At 36.0% G+C, this 16,223-nt stretch overlaps 1 protein-coding gene across 12 annotated transcripts in view; it reads right to left on the bottom strand.

Moving 5' to 3' along the window:
• NR2C2 (nuclear receptor subfamily 2 group C member 2) overlaps nucleotides 1-16,223 on the bottom strand; it is a 63,440-nt gene that overhangs the window by 30,883 nt on the left and 16,334 nt on the right. For 6 of the 12 annotated variants that reach the window (XM_075073197.1, XM_032784272.2, XM_075073196.1 and 3 more), the window contains 2 exons: nucleotides 6,210-6,320; nucleotides 1,783-1,983 (listed from right to left, as the gene is read on the bottom strand). In XM_075073197.1, the coding sequence (XP_074929298.1) occupies nucleotides 1,783-1,983; nucleotides 6,210-6,281 (273 nt within the window). In that variant the 5' untranslated portion in view covers nucleotides 6,282-6,320. Of the gene's footprint in view, nucleotides 1-1,782; nucleotides 1,984-6,209; nucleotides 6,321-7,616; nucleotides 7,681-8,248; nucleotides 8,787-16,223 lie in introns of those variants that run through there. The other 6 variants (XM_075073193.1, XM_075073195.1, XM_032784279.2 and 3 more) reach the window with 3 other exon arrangements.

Below are 16,223 nucleotides of genomic sequence, written 5' to 3'. Positions count from 1 at the left end.
AGAGGCCTGATCCAGAACTGAAAGATTTATTCCTGACTGGGGCTCATCTTAAGCAGAGACCTGCATTAGCCTTCAAAGACTGGGGGTTTGTCTACATAGAAAAGTTATTGCAGAATAAAGAAATTTAAGTGTAATAGCTGTACTGGAATAACTTCCCCATAAAGGTAATTTTATTCTGGAATAAGAGTGCCTTTTTCCAGTTTATCTTAATCAACTTCCAAAGTGGATAAAACTAAATCAGAAAAAGGAATTTATATATTATAAAATAATATCTGAGTTTTTTTCTGCTCCTCTCATTTCACTGGATTTGAGCCTCTGACGCCATTCACATAGGTAGATCACTGTGTGACAATGCACTTCACCTCAGGAGCAAATATTATCATTTGGATAGCTAACTGGTCACTTGGTGCTGTAAATCAGATAGCTAAACCTCTAACTGCTAATACTCATACCTGCAATAAAGTGTAAGTACAAAAAAAAAGAAGGTACAAATTTTGTGGACACAAATTTTGCTCACAAAAGAGAACACAGCCTTCTGAAAATATAAGCCTGTTCAGTTTTGTTTGTTTCGCAGCTCCCATTGACCAAGAATGGTGAACCATGGTCACTGGGAGCTGCAGGTGGCGGTGGCTGTGCCTGCGAATGGTCAGTGTAAACAAACTGTCTCATGGCCTGTCAGGGGATTACCCTGATGGGCCACGTGCGGGCCGCAGGTTGCCCACCACTGCTCTAAAAGGAGTGTGAATGAAATAGAGCTAATGTGAGGTGCACAGGTTGCCCACTACTGTTTTAGAACTTTGTGGATATCATTCAATGATGCGAACATACAAACAAGAATGCTTGGCAAGACAAAGTGCTACATGAAAGGAAGTTAAATAATGCAATAATATAAAATTCTGTTCAGTTCAAAATACAGGATGAAAATAGTCCATCCTTAACCCTTTCCATACCAATAAATCAGAAGCAGGATTAAACCTAAAAGAGAAGAAAAGGGAAGAGAGGGGAAAGGAAGAGAGAGCGGAAGGAGGGAAGTGGGAGAGTATAATTCAATAAACTCCTAATTTTTTCATGGTATCAACAAGGAAGTTAATCCTGACAAAATTAATCTCACTGACAAAGTTTTTAAAAAACTTTTAAAAACCAGCTTTAAATTAATTATGTTTATTAATTTAAAAAATTAAACTTCCAACCACATACAGGACTCAGGTTATACTAGCACAGTGCTTGCTTTTATTGGCTTTTATTAACTGGGGCATAGAATCAGTGTATTATAATATGTTGCAGACCATTGTAGTACTGCAAAGAAACAAGGTCTCATCTTTAAATATTCACTTACAGTTCATGTTAACTCCTAGGAATTGTTGTTTATTTTGGTACAATGTTTCCACTGTTTTTGTGCTGAATATAACTTGATTATTTTTGTTTCTTTTATGGGTCTGTCTGTATTTCAATGCCCAAATCATCCCACTAAATACAGACACTAAATAAAATTATGATTCAAAACAGGTTTTCAGCTTCAAAATTATGTACACAGAAAGTTTAGCTTTTAGAAAACTATCAAAATTTCTAGGGGTTTAGAGCAATTATACAATTAAATAAAAAGAACAGGAGTATTTTAGAGCAATAACAAATTTTTTTGAGCATAAGTCTCTAAGGTGCCACAAGTACTCCTGTTCTTTTTGCGGATACAGACTAACACGGTTGCTACTCTGAAACCACACAATTAAATCTATTTAAATCAATAATTGAAGCAAGATAGCCTGTTTTAATTATTGTATTTACCTGAATTCTGCCTGGTACAATGTTGTCAGTGGTAGTAAAGATAAGTTGCTTGGCATTAGATGTTTCAGGTGCTGCCAATATCACCTTTCCTGTTCCAGTTCCATCTGGACTGGTCAAGATAAACTGTTGCTTCGGAGACACTGATGAGTCCACTGCTGTAACTATCTGGATTTTCTGTCCTGTTTGCTGATCTGTCACAATCTGCAACAAATGTTGAAGGATTTTATAAGGCATAATATAAAATTTAACATTCTAAAATCTTTGGTTCTATCTCAGAATTATATTTTATTACCTGATTATGGCTCTTCACTGCCTTGCAACTTACATAGTCATTTATACTTGTGCAAAATAAGTGTAAATGATGACACAAAGTGCAAGGCAGTGGAATCAGGCCTTTACGTATACATAGTGCTTCTGCAGAGAAGGGTACTTGTGGAATGGGAAGCATTGATGATATGAAAGGTGAGGAAGTAGCTGGACTATGGTAAATCACATTAAACAGGTCAAGAAGGAATCTCTCTAATATGTAAACAGTGAGGTGGCAAAATTTGCAGATGATACAAAATTACTTAGATAGTTAAGACCCAGGCAGACTGTAAAGAGCTACAAAAGGATTTCTCAAAAGTGGGTGACTGAGCAACACAATGGCAGATGAAATTTAATGTTGATAAATGCAAAGTAATGCACACTGGAAACCATAATCCCAACTATACATATAAAATGATGGGGTCTAAATTAGCTGTTACCACTCAAGAAAGAGATCTTGGTGTCATTGTGGATAGTTCTCTGAAAACATCCACTCAATGTGCAGCAGCAGTCAAAAAAGCAAATAGAATGCTGGGAATAATTAAGAAAGGGATAGATAATAAGCCAGAAAATATTATGTTGCCTCCATATAAATCCATCCATATAAATACTGTGTGCAGATGTGGTCATCCCATCTCAAAAAAGATATATTGGACTTGAAAAAGGTTCAGAAAAGGGTAAGAAAAATGATTAGGGGTATGGAATGACTTCCGTATTAAGAGAGATTAATAAGACTGGGACTTTTCAGCTTGGAAAAGAGATGGCTAAAGGGAGATCTGATTGAGGTCTATAAAATCATGACTGGTGTAGAGAAAATAGATAAGGAAGTGTTGTTTACTACTTCTCATAACACACGAACTAGGGGTCACCAAATTAAATTAATAGGTAGCAGGTTTAAAACAAATAAAAGGAAGTATTTCTTCAAACAATGCACAGTCAGCCTGTGGAGCTCCTTGCCAGAGGATGTTGTGAAGGTCAAGACCATAACAGAGTTCAAAAAAGAACTACATAAATTCATGGACGATAGGTCCATCAAAGGCTATTAGCCTGGATGGGCAGGAACAGTGTTTCTGGCCTGTTTGCCAGAAGCTGGGAATGAGCAACAGGGGATGGATCACTTGATGATTATCTGTTCTGTTCATTCCCTCTGGGGCAACTGGCACTGGCCACTGTCGGAAGACAGGATACTGGGCTAGATGGACCTTTGGTCTGACCCAGTAGGGCCATTCTTATGTTCTTATGTGATCCAGATAGTATAAAATGAATACCAATGAAATATAATGGCCAAGGTTCCTATGTTCACCTAAGTGAAAAATATGTAACATATTGTACAAGGTTATGTATGACCAAGCACATATCCAGTACACATACACAGAAAATCTAATCTGATATCATCATAAAGTTTCCTCACTTAAAGAATTAAAAGTGAAAGTAAAAATACTTTGGAAAACTCTATGAGGTCAAACTCATCCATTCTGAAAAAGGGAAACGTATTAGTAAACTGTGAAACTAGCCTCTTCTGGTCAATACTAAAGACAGAGAGGCAAGGTGAGTCAGGTAATATCTTTTTATTGGACCAACTTTTGCTGGTGAGAGAGACAAGTTTTCGAGCACACAAAACTCTTCTTTGGGTCTGTGAAAGTACTCTGAGTGTCACAGCTAAATGCAAGGTGGAACAGATTGTTTAGCATAAGTAGTTAGCACATTTTCTAAGGGATCATTACAGGTAGAGTGGCCCGTTAACATCTCGGCAGCCATAGGACCAAAAGAGGAGGTTAGTGGGCTAGAGATTGTTGTAATAAACCATAAATCCAGTGTCTCTGTTGAGTCTATCATTTTTAGTGTCTAGCAGAGTTATGAATTTAAGCGCTCAGGCTTGTCTTTTTGTGTTGTGCACACAATACTAGAGACAGAAAATGAAAAGCATTCCACCTCATGACTATAGCTGAGATTTCTTCTATTTTGGTTAAAAATAAATACCAATTTCAAAATATTTTATGTGTGTGTCATTAATTTACAATTAAGGCTTCTATGCTAATCTGACCACTTGTGTGAACAAAGTTTCGTATCCCAGAACACATAATCTTTATTGAATAAACATATTATCATCACCATTAAAAAAAAATCTAAGCATATGGAACAGCCAATTATGATAATTAAGGAGCTCACTAGGCAAAAAATCTCTGGGCTATCTTGCTGCTCCACAGAGATGGGAATTGTTCTTTTCCCATTCCAGTATTCTCCCACAGCATAGACTGGTGGTTCCTTTAGAAGCAGTAGAGATATGAGGAAAAAGATTAATTGTTCTGCCCACGTGGGCCAAAACTAAAGTTATGCTGGGAGGAGCTGCACTATGAACTTCAGAATGTCCTAGTATTCTTCAGTCAAACATGTTGAGGTGGTGAGATATATGCTGATATTGTAGATCTGCTAGGTAAAAATGGTTTTTTGCTATTGTTACTTAACCAGAAATGTGTCTGCAAAGGAGAATCCTTCCATAGTGATAGAATCTAGAGAGTAAGGCTAGGTCTACACTGGGGGGGAAGGTCGACCAAAGATACACTACTTCAGAGCTGAAGTTGGTGTATCTTAGGTCAATTTACCTGGCCGTGAGGACAGCGGCGAGTTGACCGCTGCCACTCCCCCATCGACTCCGCTTCCACCTCTCGCCGCAGTGGAATTCCAGAGTTGACGGCAGAGTGATTGGGGATTGATTACATCGCATCTACACTACACGCGATAAATCGATCCCAGATAGATCGATCACTACCCGCCGATCTGGTAGGTAGTGTAAACGTACCCTAAGACAGTGAAGAGGCATAAATTTTCCTTTCCTAGATTTAGAGGGAAAATATAGGCAAAAACTGCAGGTAAAAAAAATATATATATATATACACACCACAGGACAAATCTCAGTGCCTATCTACAAATGACAATCACAGAATCACAGATTCTAGATATGTAGGGCTGGAAGGGACCTTAAGAAGACATCAAGTACTACTCTCTGCAATGGGGTAGGACCAAGTAAACCCAGACCATCCCTGACCTAGACTGTTTGTTCAACCTATTCTGAAAAACTCGCAAAGACGGGGATTCCACAACCTCTCTTGGAAGCCTATTTCAGACCTTAACTACCCTTTTCCTTGAAAAGTTTTTCCTAATATCTAACCTACATATCCTTTGCTGCAGATAAAATTCATTATTTCTTGTCTTCCATCAGTGGACATGGAGAGCAACTGATCACAGTACTCTTTATAACAGCCTTTAACATTTTTGAAGTCTGTTATCAGGTTCCCCCATAGTCTTCTTTTCTCAAGACTAAATAATTGCCAGTTTTTTTTAATGTTTCCAAACAGGTCAGGTTTCTAAACTTTTTAATCAGTTTTGTCGCTCTCCTCTAAACCTTCCCCAGTTTCTCCACATCTTTCCTAAAATGTAGCACCTAGAACTGGACGTGTTACTCCAGCTGAGGCATCACCAGTGCTGAGTAGAACAGGACAATTACCTCCCATGTCTTACATACAACACTCTTGTTAATACTTCCCAGAATATTAGCCTTTTTCTCAAGTGCATCACATTGTTGATTTATACTCAATCTGTAAAAGCAGCAGAGTCCTGTGGCACCTTATAGACTAACAGACGTATTGGAGCATGAGCTTTCGTGGGTGAATACCCACTTCATCGGATGCATATTAGTCTACAAGGTGCCACAGGACTCTGCTGCTTTTACAGATCTAGACTAACACGGCTACCCCTCTGATACTATACTCAATCTGTGATCCACTATAACGTCCAGATCCTTTTCATCAGTATTATCACATATCTAGTTGTTCCCCATTTCGTAATTGTGCATTTGACTTTTCCTTCCTAAGTGAAGTAATTTGCACTTGATCTTTATTGAATTTCATCTTGCTGAATGCATACCAATTCTCAATTTTATAGAGGTCATTTTGAATTCTAATCACTGAAAGGACCTCTGTGATATCTGGTACATTAAAAACAATAGCTCACTATAGTTTTCAAACATATTGTACATGGCTATGTACTGGACAATAACTGAATGATGTTTGCTCTCATAATAAGGGACCCATTGACTGAGTTATTTAAATTAAAGATTTTACCTGAATGCGCTGTGGTGAAGCTACAGAAGAGTCTGTAGAGATAATCTGGATGCGTTGAGAGGGGCTGGTCATCACTGGAGATTCAGATAATGATGTCTGAACAGTCTGTACCTGTAAATAACAAGACAGAAATTTCACTTCATGTACTGTTATAACGTAGTGGACATTTTTTATCTTAAACATTATACAACTCCATCATGGATTGCAGGAAATTATGGGCAGGTCAGACAATTATTTAATGACAACAGACGCTGAGAGTCAAAAAGTTAAAGCTGTATAACCACTAAAACAGAAATCGTCAACTTCATATGTTAACATATACAATGTAAAATAATACCCTTAAATCAAACTATTAAGTTATCAAGCAGCATTTTTCTTACTTTGTCTATCAGTAAGTTTCTCTTAATATCAATTAAAAATTTTTTCATCGGTTTGTATGTATACTGTGTGAAACTGATGTTTACCGACAGTTACGAGTAAAAATCTAATCTTTCCAAGTCTAGGTATAATATTAGTTGATCACGCTTCTCAGAAAAGGAATACAATTTAAACAGTGTGGTCACTATTACTGAAATGAAAAAAACATATATTTTTCAACGTCCAGTTATTTACTTGATAAATCTTTTTTTGCTTCTTTTTAAAATAAAGCTTTTCAGCATATTAGTAATGATATTTTGTACTAATATATCACCTTTCATCTGAGGATCTTAAAATGTTTTATGAACAATGAAGTGCAAAATTTTCAGACTTGTTTGCCAAAAATTAGACCCCTTAATCAATACTCAGGCCCCTAACTAAAAGTGGCCTACTTTCCGGAGGCCTGAGTGCCTGACTCTCCCATTGATTTCAGTGGGAATGGCTGAGTGCTCAGCATCTAATAAATTTAAGGCTTTTAGTTAGGTGCCTGAATATGGATTTAGATGCTTAATTTTAGGCAAACACGTTTGAAAGTATTGGCTTTGATCCTACATTAACCCTTTGGAGATAAGTATTGTTACTTTTATTTTACAGATGGTGAAAGCTGGGCATACAGAGCTTAGTGACCTGCAGAGTGCAGAGTTTTGACACCACTGCTCTATCCACTAGACCAGGGGTTCTCAAACTGGGGGTCGGGACCCCTCAGGGGGTCACGAGGTTATTACATGGGGGGGGAGTCACAAGCTGTCAGCCTCCACCCTAAACCCTGCTTTGCATCCAGTATTTATAATGGTGTTAAATATATTTGAAAGTGTTTTTAATTTATAAGGAGGGGAGGGGTTGCACTCAGAGGCTTACTATGTGAAAGGGGTCACCAGTACAAAGGTTTGAGAACCATTTCACTAGACCATGCTTTTAAGGCCACCCTCTCCAGTGTTGGAGATGGAAAAGAAAGACCTTTCTGTCACAGATTCCATTCCTCCATCCTACCTTTTGTTATGTAGCTCCAAAATATCCTTGGGAGCCAGGAGGTGTCTTGACTCTTAGCCTGGACCTAAATAAAAAGGTATTTAGGGGTAAAGGAGGAGAATGTTCTGGGGCAGTCCATGTGCCTTGAATCTGCCCAAACTGGCATTTACCCCTTTTATTTCCCTGATCTTATGTGGTCAATCCAAAGACTCTCATAATATCTAGTTAAACTATGTAGCCTCCTTGGAATAAGTTGCAGCCTCATTTTCCAAGCTGTTGTGAGAGCAATTTTCAACTGCAGTGAGTGTTATTTAGACATTTATTTACAGTACAGTAGTGTTTGGATAAGCAATTCTATAAAAATGGCTTAGTGAAGTTTGAATTTTATTGTTTGTTCAATATGCAAGTGTAAAAAGCTGTTTTTTTAACTAATTATTGGTGCTGCAGACTTAGACCTACCTTCTTGCATATCATCACCAGAAATTAATATTAGGCAGCCAATTTATCTCCTTAGTTAAACATTTAATTACTATTATCCTCAGTGAGGATTTCACAGATGTAACGGAAGGTAAAAATTGACCCTCCAATTGGAATTCAGTTAACAATTCTGTTGGTGTGCAAAAACAAACAGATACCATGTCCCTCTACAATACCTGTCTGCATTGGCCCTGCTGCAGGACTAACAGGTGTAAAATGCAGCATAAGTCTATTTTTGTCATGTTAGTAAGCAGATCTGACTCTGGATACATGCCGGAAGCAGATCAGTTTCACAACAAGTGCTATATTTACAGTTAATTTTCAGAGCAGAAATTGATTTTAAATACAGTTGTTTGAGGCTGAAGGATGCCCCATGGATGCTTAGGAAGTGCAGCTGTCTCCATCCCTGGAAAACTCTAGATATACTCTAGATGACCCTCAGAAGGGATATGTAGGATTTAGGATGTTGGTGGCAGAATGTCCCATAGAAGATTTTGAGGATGAGGGCTTTAACTGAAGTAAGAGTGAATGAAAGATGTTGGCTTGACAATCTTGAAGACTTCTATTAGTCCACAGAACTTATACAGCACAGGCAATGCAAATCTGCACATGTACAACTCGGTCAATTGTGATTAAACCCCAACTCGGAGGAACCATCACAACAGGAAAGTTCAGTCTCCATCTCCTATTCAATCTTCACCCTTGTTGATGCAACTGCCAACAAGAGGAAACAATCAGTACTGATTTTGATTGTTGGTTATTTGAGATAGACACTCTCCCACAAGGAAACAGACAAAGGCCTCCAAATGGATTTCACAATGGCCACTTGAGAGGCTATCTGATGGTAATGACTTTCAGTCACAATCAATTTACAGATAAAAGGTTTCAGAGTAGCAGCCATGTTAGTCTGTATCTGCAAAAAGAACAGGAGTACTTGTGGCACCCAGTTCTCCCACTGGTTTTTGAATGTTATGACACAAATCTGACATCAGGAATCATAACATTCAAAAACCAGTGGGAGAACACTTCAACCTCTCTAACCACTCAGTGACAGACTTGAAGGTGGCAATTTTGCAACAAAAAAACTTCAAAAACTGCTGAACTTGAATTAATATGCAAATTAGATACAATTAACTTAGGTTTAAACAGAGACTGGGAATGGTTGGGTCATTACACTAATTGAATCTATTTCCCTATGTTAAGTTCTCCTCACACCTTCTATGGGTCATCTCAATTATCACTTCCAAGTTTTTTTTCTCCTGCTGATGATAGCTCATCTCAATTGATTAGATTCTTCCTGCTGGTACGCATACTTCCACCGTTTCATGTTCTCTGTATGTATAAATATCTCATGTCTGTGTGTTCCATTTTATGCATCTGAAGAAGTGAGCTGTAGCCCACGAAAGCTTATGCTGGAATAAATTTGTTAGTCTCTAAGGTGCCACAAGTACTCCTGTTCTTTTTACAGATAAAAGGTGCTGTATGCCAAATCCCCAGAGCCATCCAACACTGTTTGTTTTTGTTAAGATTTGCTTCAGTTCTAGGGACCACCAGGGCCTTTTAAAAACCACCTTACTTAATCTTACTTGGCTTATTTATATCTAAATATGAACTGGGCCTAGTATATAATTCCTCACTATTTGGAAGATGCTGTAGAAACATTTTCAAGCCTATTTGTGTTTAAGCCCAAATAACATTCACAGCCATTGTGTATCTATTATATATATTGTATATAATTCAGGACCTGGCTCTACAAACCTTCCACACAAAAGATGCCATCTGAAATCAATGGGAATTCTACACTTGGATGGGTTGCAGGATTGAATCCCTTGGCTTACAGTTAGTGTAAAATATTTCAGGTTAAAATACTTTAAGTAAAAAATTTCAAAAATTCCTTTAGCTATTTTCAAATTATAGAAAATTTTAGTACAAACATTACATATACTTATTTGTGCTGCATTCACTAAAAATGGCTCTATTTTATATTTAAATTTTGCAGGTCAATAATTCATGATGTGGACAAATGCTTTTGCCTATTCTCAGAAAATTTAAAACAATGGTGAAAATTTGATTAGAAAATCACATATCATGAATGTGCAACAATATTTTTCACAAAAAAATCTTAAAATATCATTAACACATAGATTTGATTTAGATGTGAGGCCACTGCTTTCATATTTCACATTGTAACAACTTCTCAAGATAAATTAATATAATTTTAATTAGTTAATAAATATTTACACAACAGAATGTAGTAGCTCCAGAGGTGTCATTACAATCTGTCAAATTAATAGTCTGCAACATGGTTACGTTTTTCAGTCACATGCTTTCTTGAGAGTAATTATTATTGTTATTGATTCATTTTATCTTTTTGTAGAAAAACTGACAATATATTTTATATACATGGCATAATCTGAATAACTAATACTGTAAATTATTATTACAGATGATACAGAATGACTATTTATTTTTAAAAATCCCCTTTAATCTACAAATTAAACAGTCAGTTAGGGAACTCAGTTAGGGAACTCAGATATTAAGGTGATATGGGCCATAGAAAGAGACAAGATAGACAACCATAATAAGTACCTCATACTTAACTTAAATAATAAGGGTTACAGAAGATTCCAGTTTCTGCCATATCTATTTATTTTAAACCAATGAGGCACAACTGGCCACAACTCTGCCCTTCTGATAGCTGTTCTTTCATCTTAATTAATTTAAAGCTTGGGATTCTTAGTTAAGTCTACCCCGATATTAAATGACACCTGTCACAAACATTATCACATAAATTTTGAATTGTTGATTAACTCAGAATCATATGTCAGTCCATCCCTTCTTCTAATAAAATTCTATAAATTATGGGGTTTCTTAAATAGTCTTTAAACACACATTTATATTGTCCTGATGTAAGAGTCTGTAATGCTGTATTTACAGTGCATGACTGACCCTAACGGCTTGATATTAGCAATGCTGAGTGGAAATGTCTTTTCTGGAAATATTCAAGAGAATAATTAAACACTATTTTTGTAGTTTTGGGACTTGTTCTTGGATTCACTATCTTGCTGAATGATCTTATTTGGAGATAAAACCATTGATTTTCCAAACTGAAATATATGAATCTATTCAATTTAAGTGATGACGACAGGTCCAAAAGTAGCAAGCTTACAAATTTTACCAAGCAATCCCAGAAGTACTTGTTGATCAAAGTTTGCATTGCTGGAGAACAGTTAACCATGCACCTAGTCATAAACTAAGTTTGTATAGAAAGTCTTAACCTTCTGTGACTTTTTGTGGTTAACACAAAGAATTAGCTTAGCTACTCTATGATTTAAACAAAAGAAAAGAACATAAGGCACAAGTCAGACATTACTGTATAACATCTCAGAGACAAACCTGTTAAAATAAACATTACTATTAACTGAATCATGCAGTTTCACTCTTTCGTGCTTGTAGTGCTAGGTAATACTGTGTAGTGTGGAAGTCAAATCCAATAAACTAAATCATGAAAGAGCAAGACAGTACCTCATATAATTATCTTTCATACATACATACAGCTCTACCCTGTTATAATGCCACCCGATAGAACACAAATTCAGATATAAAGCAGTAAAGCAGCGCTGAGGGGGAGGAAGGACTGCGCGCTACGGCGGATCAAATCAAGTTCGATGTAACGCGGTTTCACCTATAACGCGGTAAGATTTTTTGGCTCCTGAGGACAGCGTTATATCAAGGTAAAGGTGTACATAGATTCCAATGGCACAAAATTGTAGGAAGTAGAATACAATTAGTAGGATCTGTCAATCACTGGCAGATATAGTATATCCTATAGCTGAAAACAAGATGTCTGACCGACAAACAATTAACTGTTAGTATCAGAAGGCTACCGGAAGATCTAATTTAATTGTAATTTCTTTATCCTGTGTGCCAAGTCATTAACTGAGATCCATACATTTTAAAAGACCTAATTTTTAGTTGTGAGGATCTTTTAGCTGTTTCATTCTCACCTGTGGAAGGCTAATCTTTTTTGAAGTATTTTAATTATCTTAGACCACAAAAGCACCTGGAGTCTACTCTTGCCCTGACATATGGGGATTTGCGGAGGCATGCATGAAATAATGTCACTATGCAAACAGGAACTACAGTATAACTCCCCCGTAAACTCTTTGAGGCAGGGTCAGTCTTCGTGTTCTGTATCGTATAGTGCATAGCAGACCATCTCACCTATTCACCATCAACACATAATTTGCCTGTGGGATTGTTTATATGAAAAAACAACATTTGTGAGTATTTATGGGAATTATTTTTAGCTATTTTAAAGAAAATTCAACAGATGGCAACAAGGAGAAAGCTAGTACAATATGATCAGCCAGGTGTCCACCTATAAGGGTTCTGTAGACCACTGGTGGACCACATTTTGAGAACCGTTGCATAAGTGATGTATTGATGTGTCATTTTAATTTTTCTTCAGAAACTGAAAAATATTTATGCACCTAAATTGATTAACCTGAAAAACAAAACACTATTTGGTCCCAAAAGCTTATGCTGAAAAAATGTATGCTGTATCAATAAAGGATATATTGCATATTTTGTTTACTTAATTGCTGTCTGAATGTGTATCTTATATTTTAGGATTCTCTTTATGTCCTTATTAATGTACAGCTTCTTAAGGCTCATCTATATGATGCCATATGAAATAATGATCATTTTATATGCCTCAACTGCTGAACATTTCAGGTGCATTTACCGAACACACTTGCTGTGCTACGGAATATACCAGACACCTCTTACCATTCCACTGATTTCAGTGAAATGTTAATGGTTGACAGCAGAACAGCATGTGTACTAGAGAATCAGAAGCATGAAAGGTTAGTTTTTCTGAAATAATCAAATTGTAGGATTGAGAAAAGATCCAGCAGCTTTCTATAGTAAAGCTTAGTTTCTCCCCTAACCATTACCACACACATACAAAGAATTAGAATGTATAACACTAAAATGTGTATTACCACCCTAAACAATTAGCTATAACTATACAAGTTTTAAATATTTAACTGAAAAAAAAGTACATTTCTAAAAATATATAACTTTTTTGAATGGATTTAAGTAATGTTACTATCAGAAACTGTCCAGCTTCTCTTCATATGGCTATTACGCAAAAATGTTTTTTCTACAATATTTTGCTGTAAGTAGAATTCAGTTTATACGAGAAAAATATTCTCAACAAAAAAGGTCTGTGAAAATTTATTTGAGACAAATAACAGTTTTTCTTGATATTAAGTTTATTTTTAAGATGTGAGATCATAACTAGCATTCACTGCTCAAATTTATAGTGCAAAAGACATCACACACTGTGGAACTTGTACCACATGTTTAAAGCAGCCACAATGGAAGCTGTATAAACTGTAAGCAAAAATCTAATCCACCAACTTTAAGTATGGTTGGTATAATCTATTGGGCAAAGAATGAAAATGAGTTTAAAAAAAATCAAGGACTTCTATTTTTTGTCATTTTAAAAGAAAAATTATCAACTAATTAGAAGTCTATCAGTAGATGATAAAATAAACAAAACAGGCCTTAAGTTGTAAGCAACTTCAACATACTCAATTTTAAACATGTTTAATCAATAAGTATTTAAAAGTAATCATTAAATATTTTAACTAACATTTGCTCTGAAATTAATCCATTTGCTAAATAAAAGGCCTTTTCAAAAATAGATTTCTTTAAGTAAAATTAATGAATATACATAGTTCCAAAGAGGACAGAAAATCTGCTTCAATAACCTTTGTATGGTGCTCCCTAGCTATATTTTGTACAGACTCTAGTACTTACAGTGTCAAATCCTTCCTGCAGCTTTTTTACATTTTTCCTCAGCAAACCTCTCAGGCCAAAACAATCCAACAAGAATACAGAGGTCAATTACAATCTATTCACAGAATTTGCATCCAGGTTCTATTAGTGAAGATTCCAATCACTGAAACCAGACAGAATTGTTTAAAAATGCCCTCTCTGTGACCCTGCTTCTCTGAAGGTCAAGTGTACTATCACTCCCTGTAACCAAGGAAGCAGAATCGACGTGTTCCTGCTGTTTTGCCAGCTGCTGAAGCAGTTTGTCTAATAAAACGATTAATTTCATCTGGGGGAAGATGTACCCAGGTTACAAAGCTTTCTCCCCTGTTTCTCTTCCTCAGTCCCCAAACCTGCTACCTCTCCATAAGGCAGCAAAAGAGAATTCTCTGAGAAAAGAGTTTGCCCTGCTCTTGAATTATTTTCAAATCAGTAAATGGAAAAGGCAAACCACCATGTTCCCCGTGGAGCATCTTTATCTTTAGAGTTCATTAAGCTAATGTATTTTAAAAGGAGCATGGGCTTCTCTAAATTCCTATGTGCCCCTCACACATGTAGTAATGTAATCAGTCTTATTACATATTAGACTTAATATATTAAATACATGATGCATGTGAGAAAGTTATGATTCATTATTTTAATTCCCTGACAAAACATTTGGATCAGACTACAGTGAAATCTGGCAAATTAATGCAACACCACCCTATTAATAATATATTTTTTTTAAATATCAGCAAGGAGGAAATTTTTTTTCCCCTCATAATATCAACTACACTTGGGGAGAGGAAGCTGAAATCTTTGAAAAGTTCTATGACAATGAATTTCATTACAGTGACTTTCCATTACATAAGCTTATGTAACAAATACATTACTTACCTGACTTTAAGTAAAACTAATATGTCATTTCAACTTCAAGGACTCCTAACCCGAGTATTGAAATGAGCTTACTGTTAAAATTAGGCCCTTTTCACAATAGTGAGAAAATACTGAAGATACAATTTATGTACTGTGTAACATTTTTAATTTGGAAAGGTTAAAAATTATAGGCAACATCTATAGAATAATTTCTCCTTACTCACTATAGGTGCATATTTGCAACACAGATCCAACAGCAATATTTAGTCAACAAATCTATGTCCAGATTCAGAAAGGTATTTAAATACATGCCTAAATTTATGCATGCAAGTAGTTCTACTGTAGTCAATTGTAATACTCAATTGCTTAAAATCTGATGCATACTTAAATACTATGTTGAACAGGGCCTTAACATGTCTACCTTGTTAAGGGAAGTGTCGTGTAGATAGTTTTATGATGTATGACTGGGGCAGATGCCTTTCAACTGCAGGTCATCAGTTGGAATCCAACCCAACTCCATAGGGATAAAAAATATTTTTCTCTTCTCACTGTCGTGAAAAGACCATTCTGGATCTTTGTAAAAAGGTTGGAAATGTCAAATGCAGCATGAGGGACAAAGTGCCCTCAAAGCAGGATGCCAGCTGTGCAACCTAGTCTAACTGTGTTCAGATCACAATTGCAGTCCCATCTTTTTGATAAACCCGCCTTCCCCTCTCAACAACTTCCTTCGTAAACTTAACACAGAAAAAAAATGGAAACTTCTTGGAAACTGTGAATTCTTTACATAACTATGTTTGTCTTTTGCATTCCTAGGTGACAGGTGCCTAAAAAATACAACAGGAAGGTTATAGTGAGAAAAGTACATAATATACTACGTTAAAGGCTTATTGGGCACAACTTAGAAAAATTTTCTAAGCAGAATTAATCAGTATGTTGGAGTTTTTTTTGATATATAGCTACAATAGCAAGCCATGCATGATTTTATAAGACATGATAAAATGTCAACTCTAGCCTCTGTAGAGAGAACTTAGATAAACAGCAGCCTCAGCCTCAAACTAACAAACATGTCTGGGTATGGCAATTATTTCTCCTTTCCTTACAACAAAAGGAGGATGAGATTTAAAGTGTCATGGTTTGGGAATATGAGAAATACTCCTACAATCTACTGTCCACAACAAATGTATATATATTATACAGGACTTATTTGAAAAGAGACAAGCATTAAATGTGTTCAAAACATAAATAATGTTTAGAATACCTCAAACACCTACCTTAATTTTTCATATGTAATACCCAAGATTACTGTTTCACAATCAGTATTATTTAATTTACCAAGTCATCTTTGTCATTTAAATCTAGACTGCACAATGCACTATTAAAACCTACAAATAAGGCATAATCCTACACTGGTCTGATGATGGACTAAATTATGTACCTCCCACCCTCCATTTC

The sequence above is a fragment of the Chelonoidis abingdonii genome, chromosome 17 (assembly GCF_003597395.2).
Source record: "Chelonoidis abingdonii isolate Lonesome George chromosome 17, CheloAbing_2.0, whole genome shotgun sequence".
NCBI lineage: Eukaryota > Metazoa > Chordata > Testudines > Testudinidae > Chelonoidis > Chelonoidis abingdonii.
Note: the sequence above shows the minus strand (reverse complement) of the source record. Positions and strands in the feature narration are given on the sequence as shown.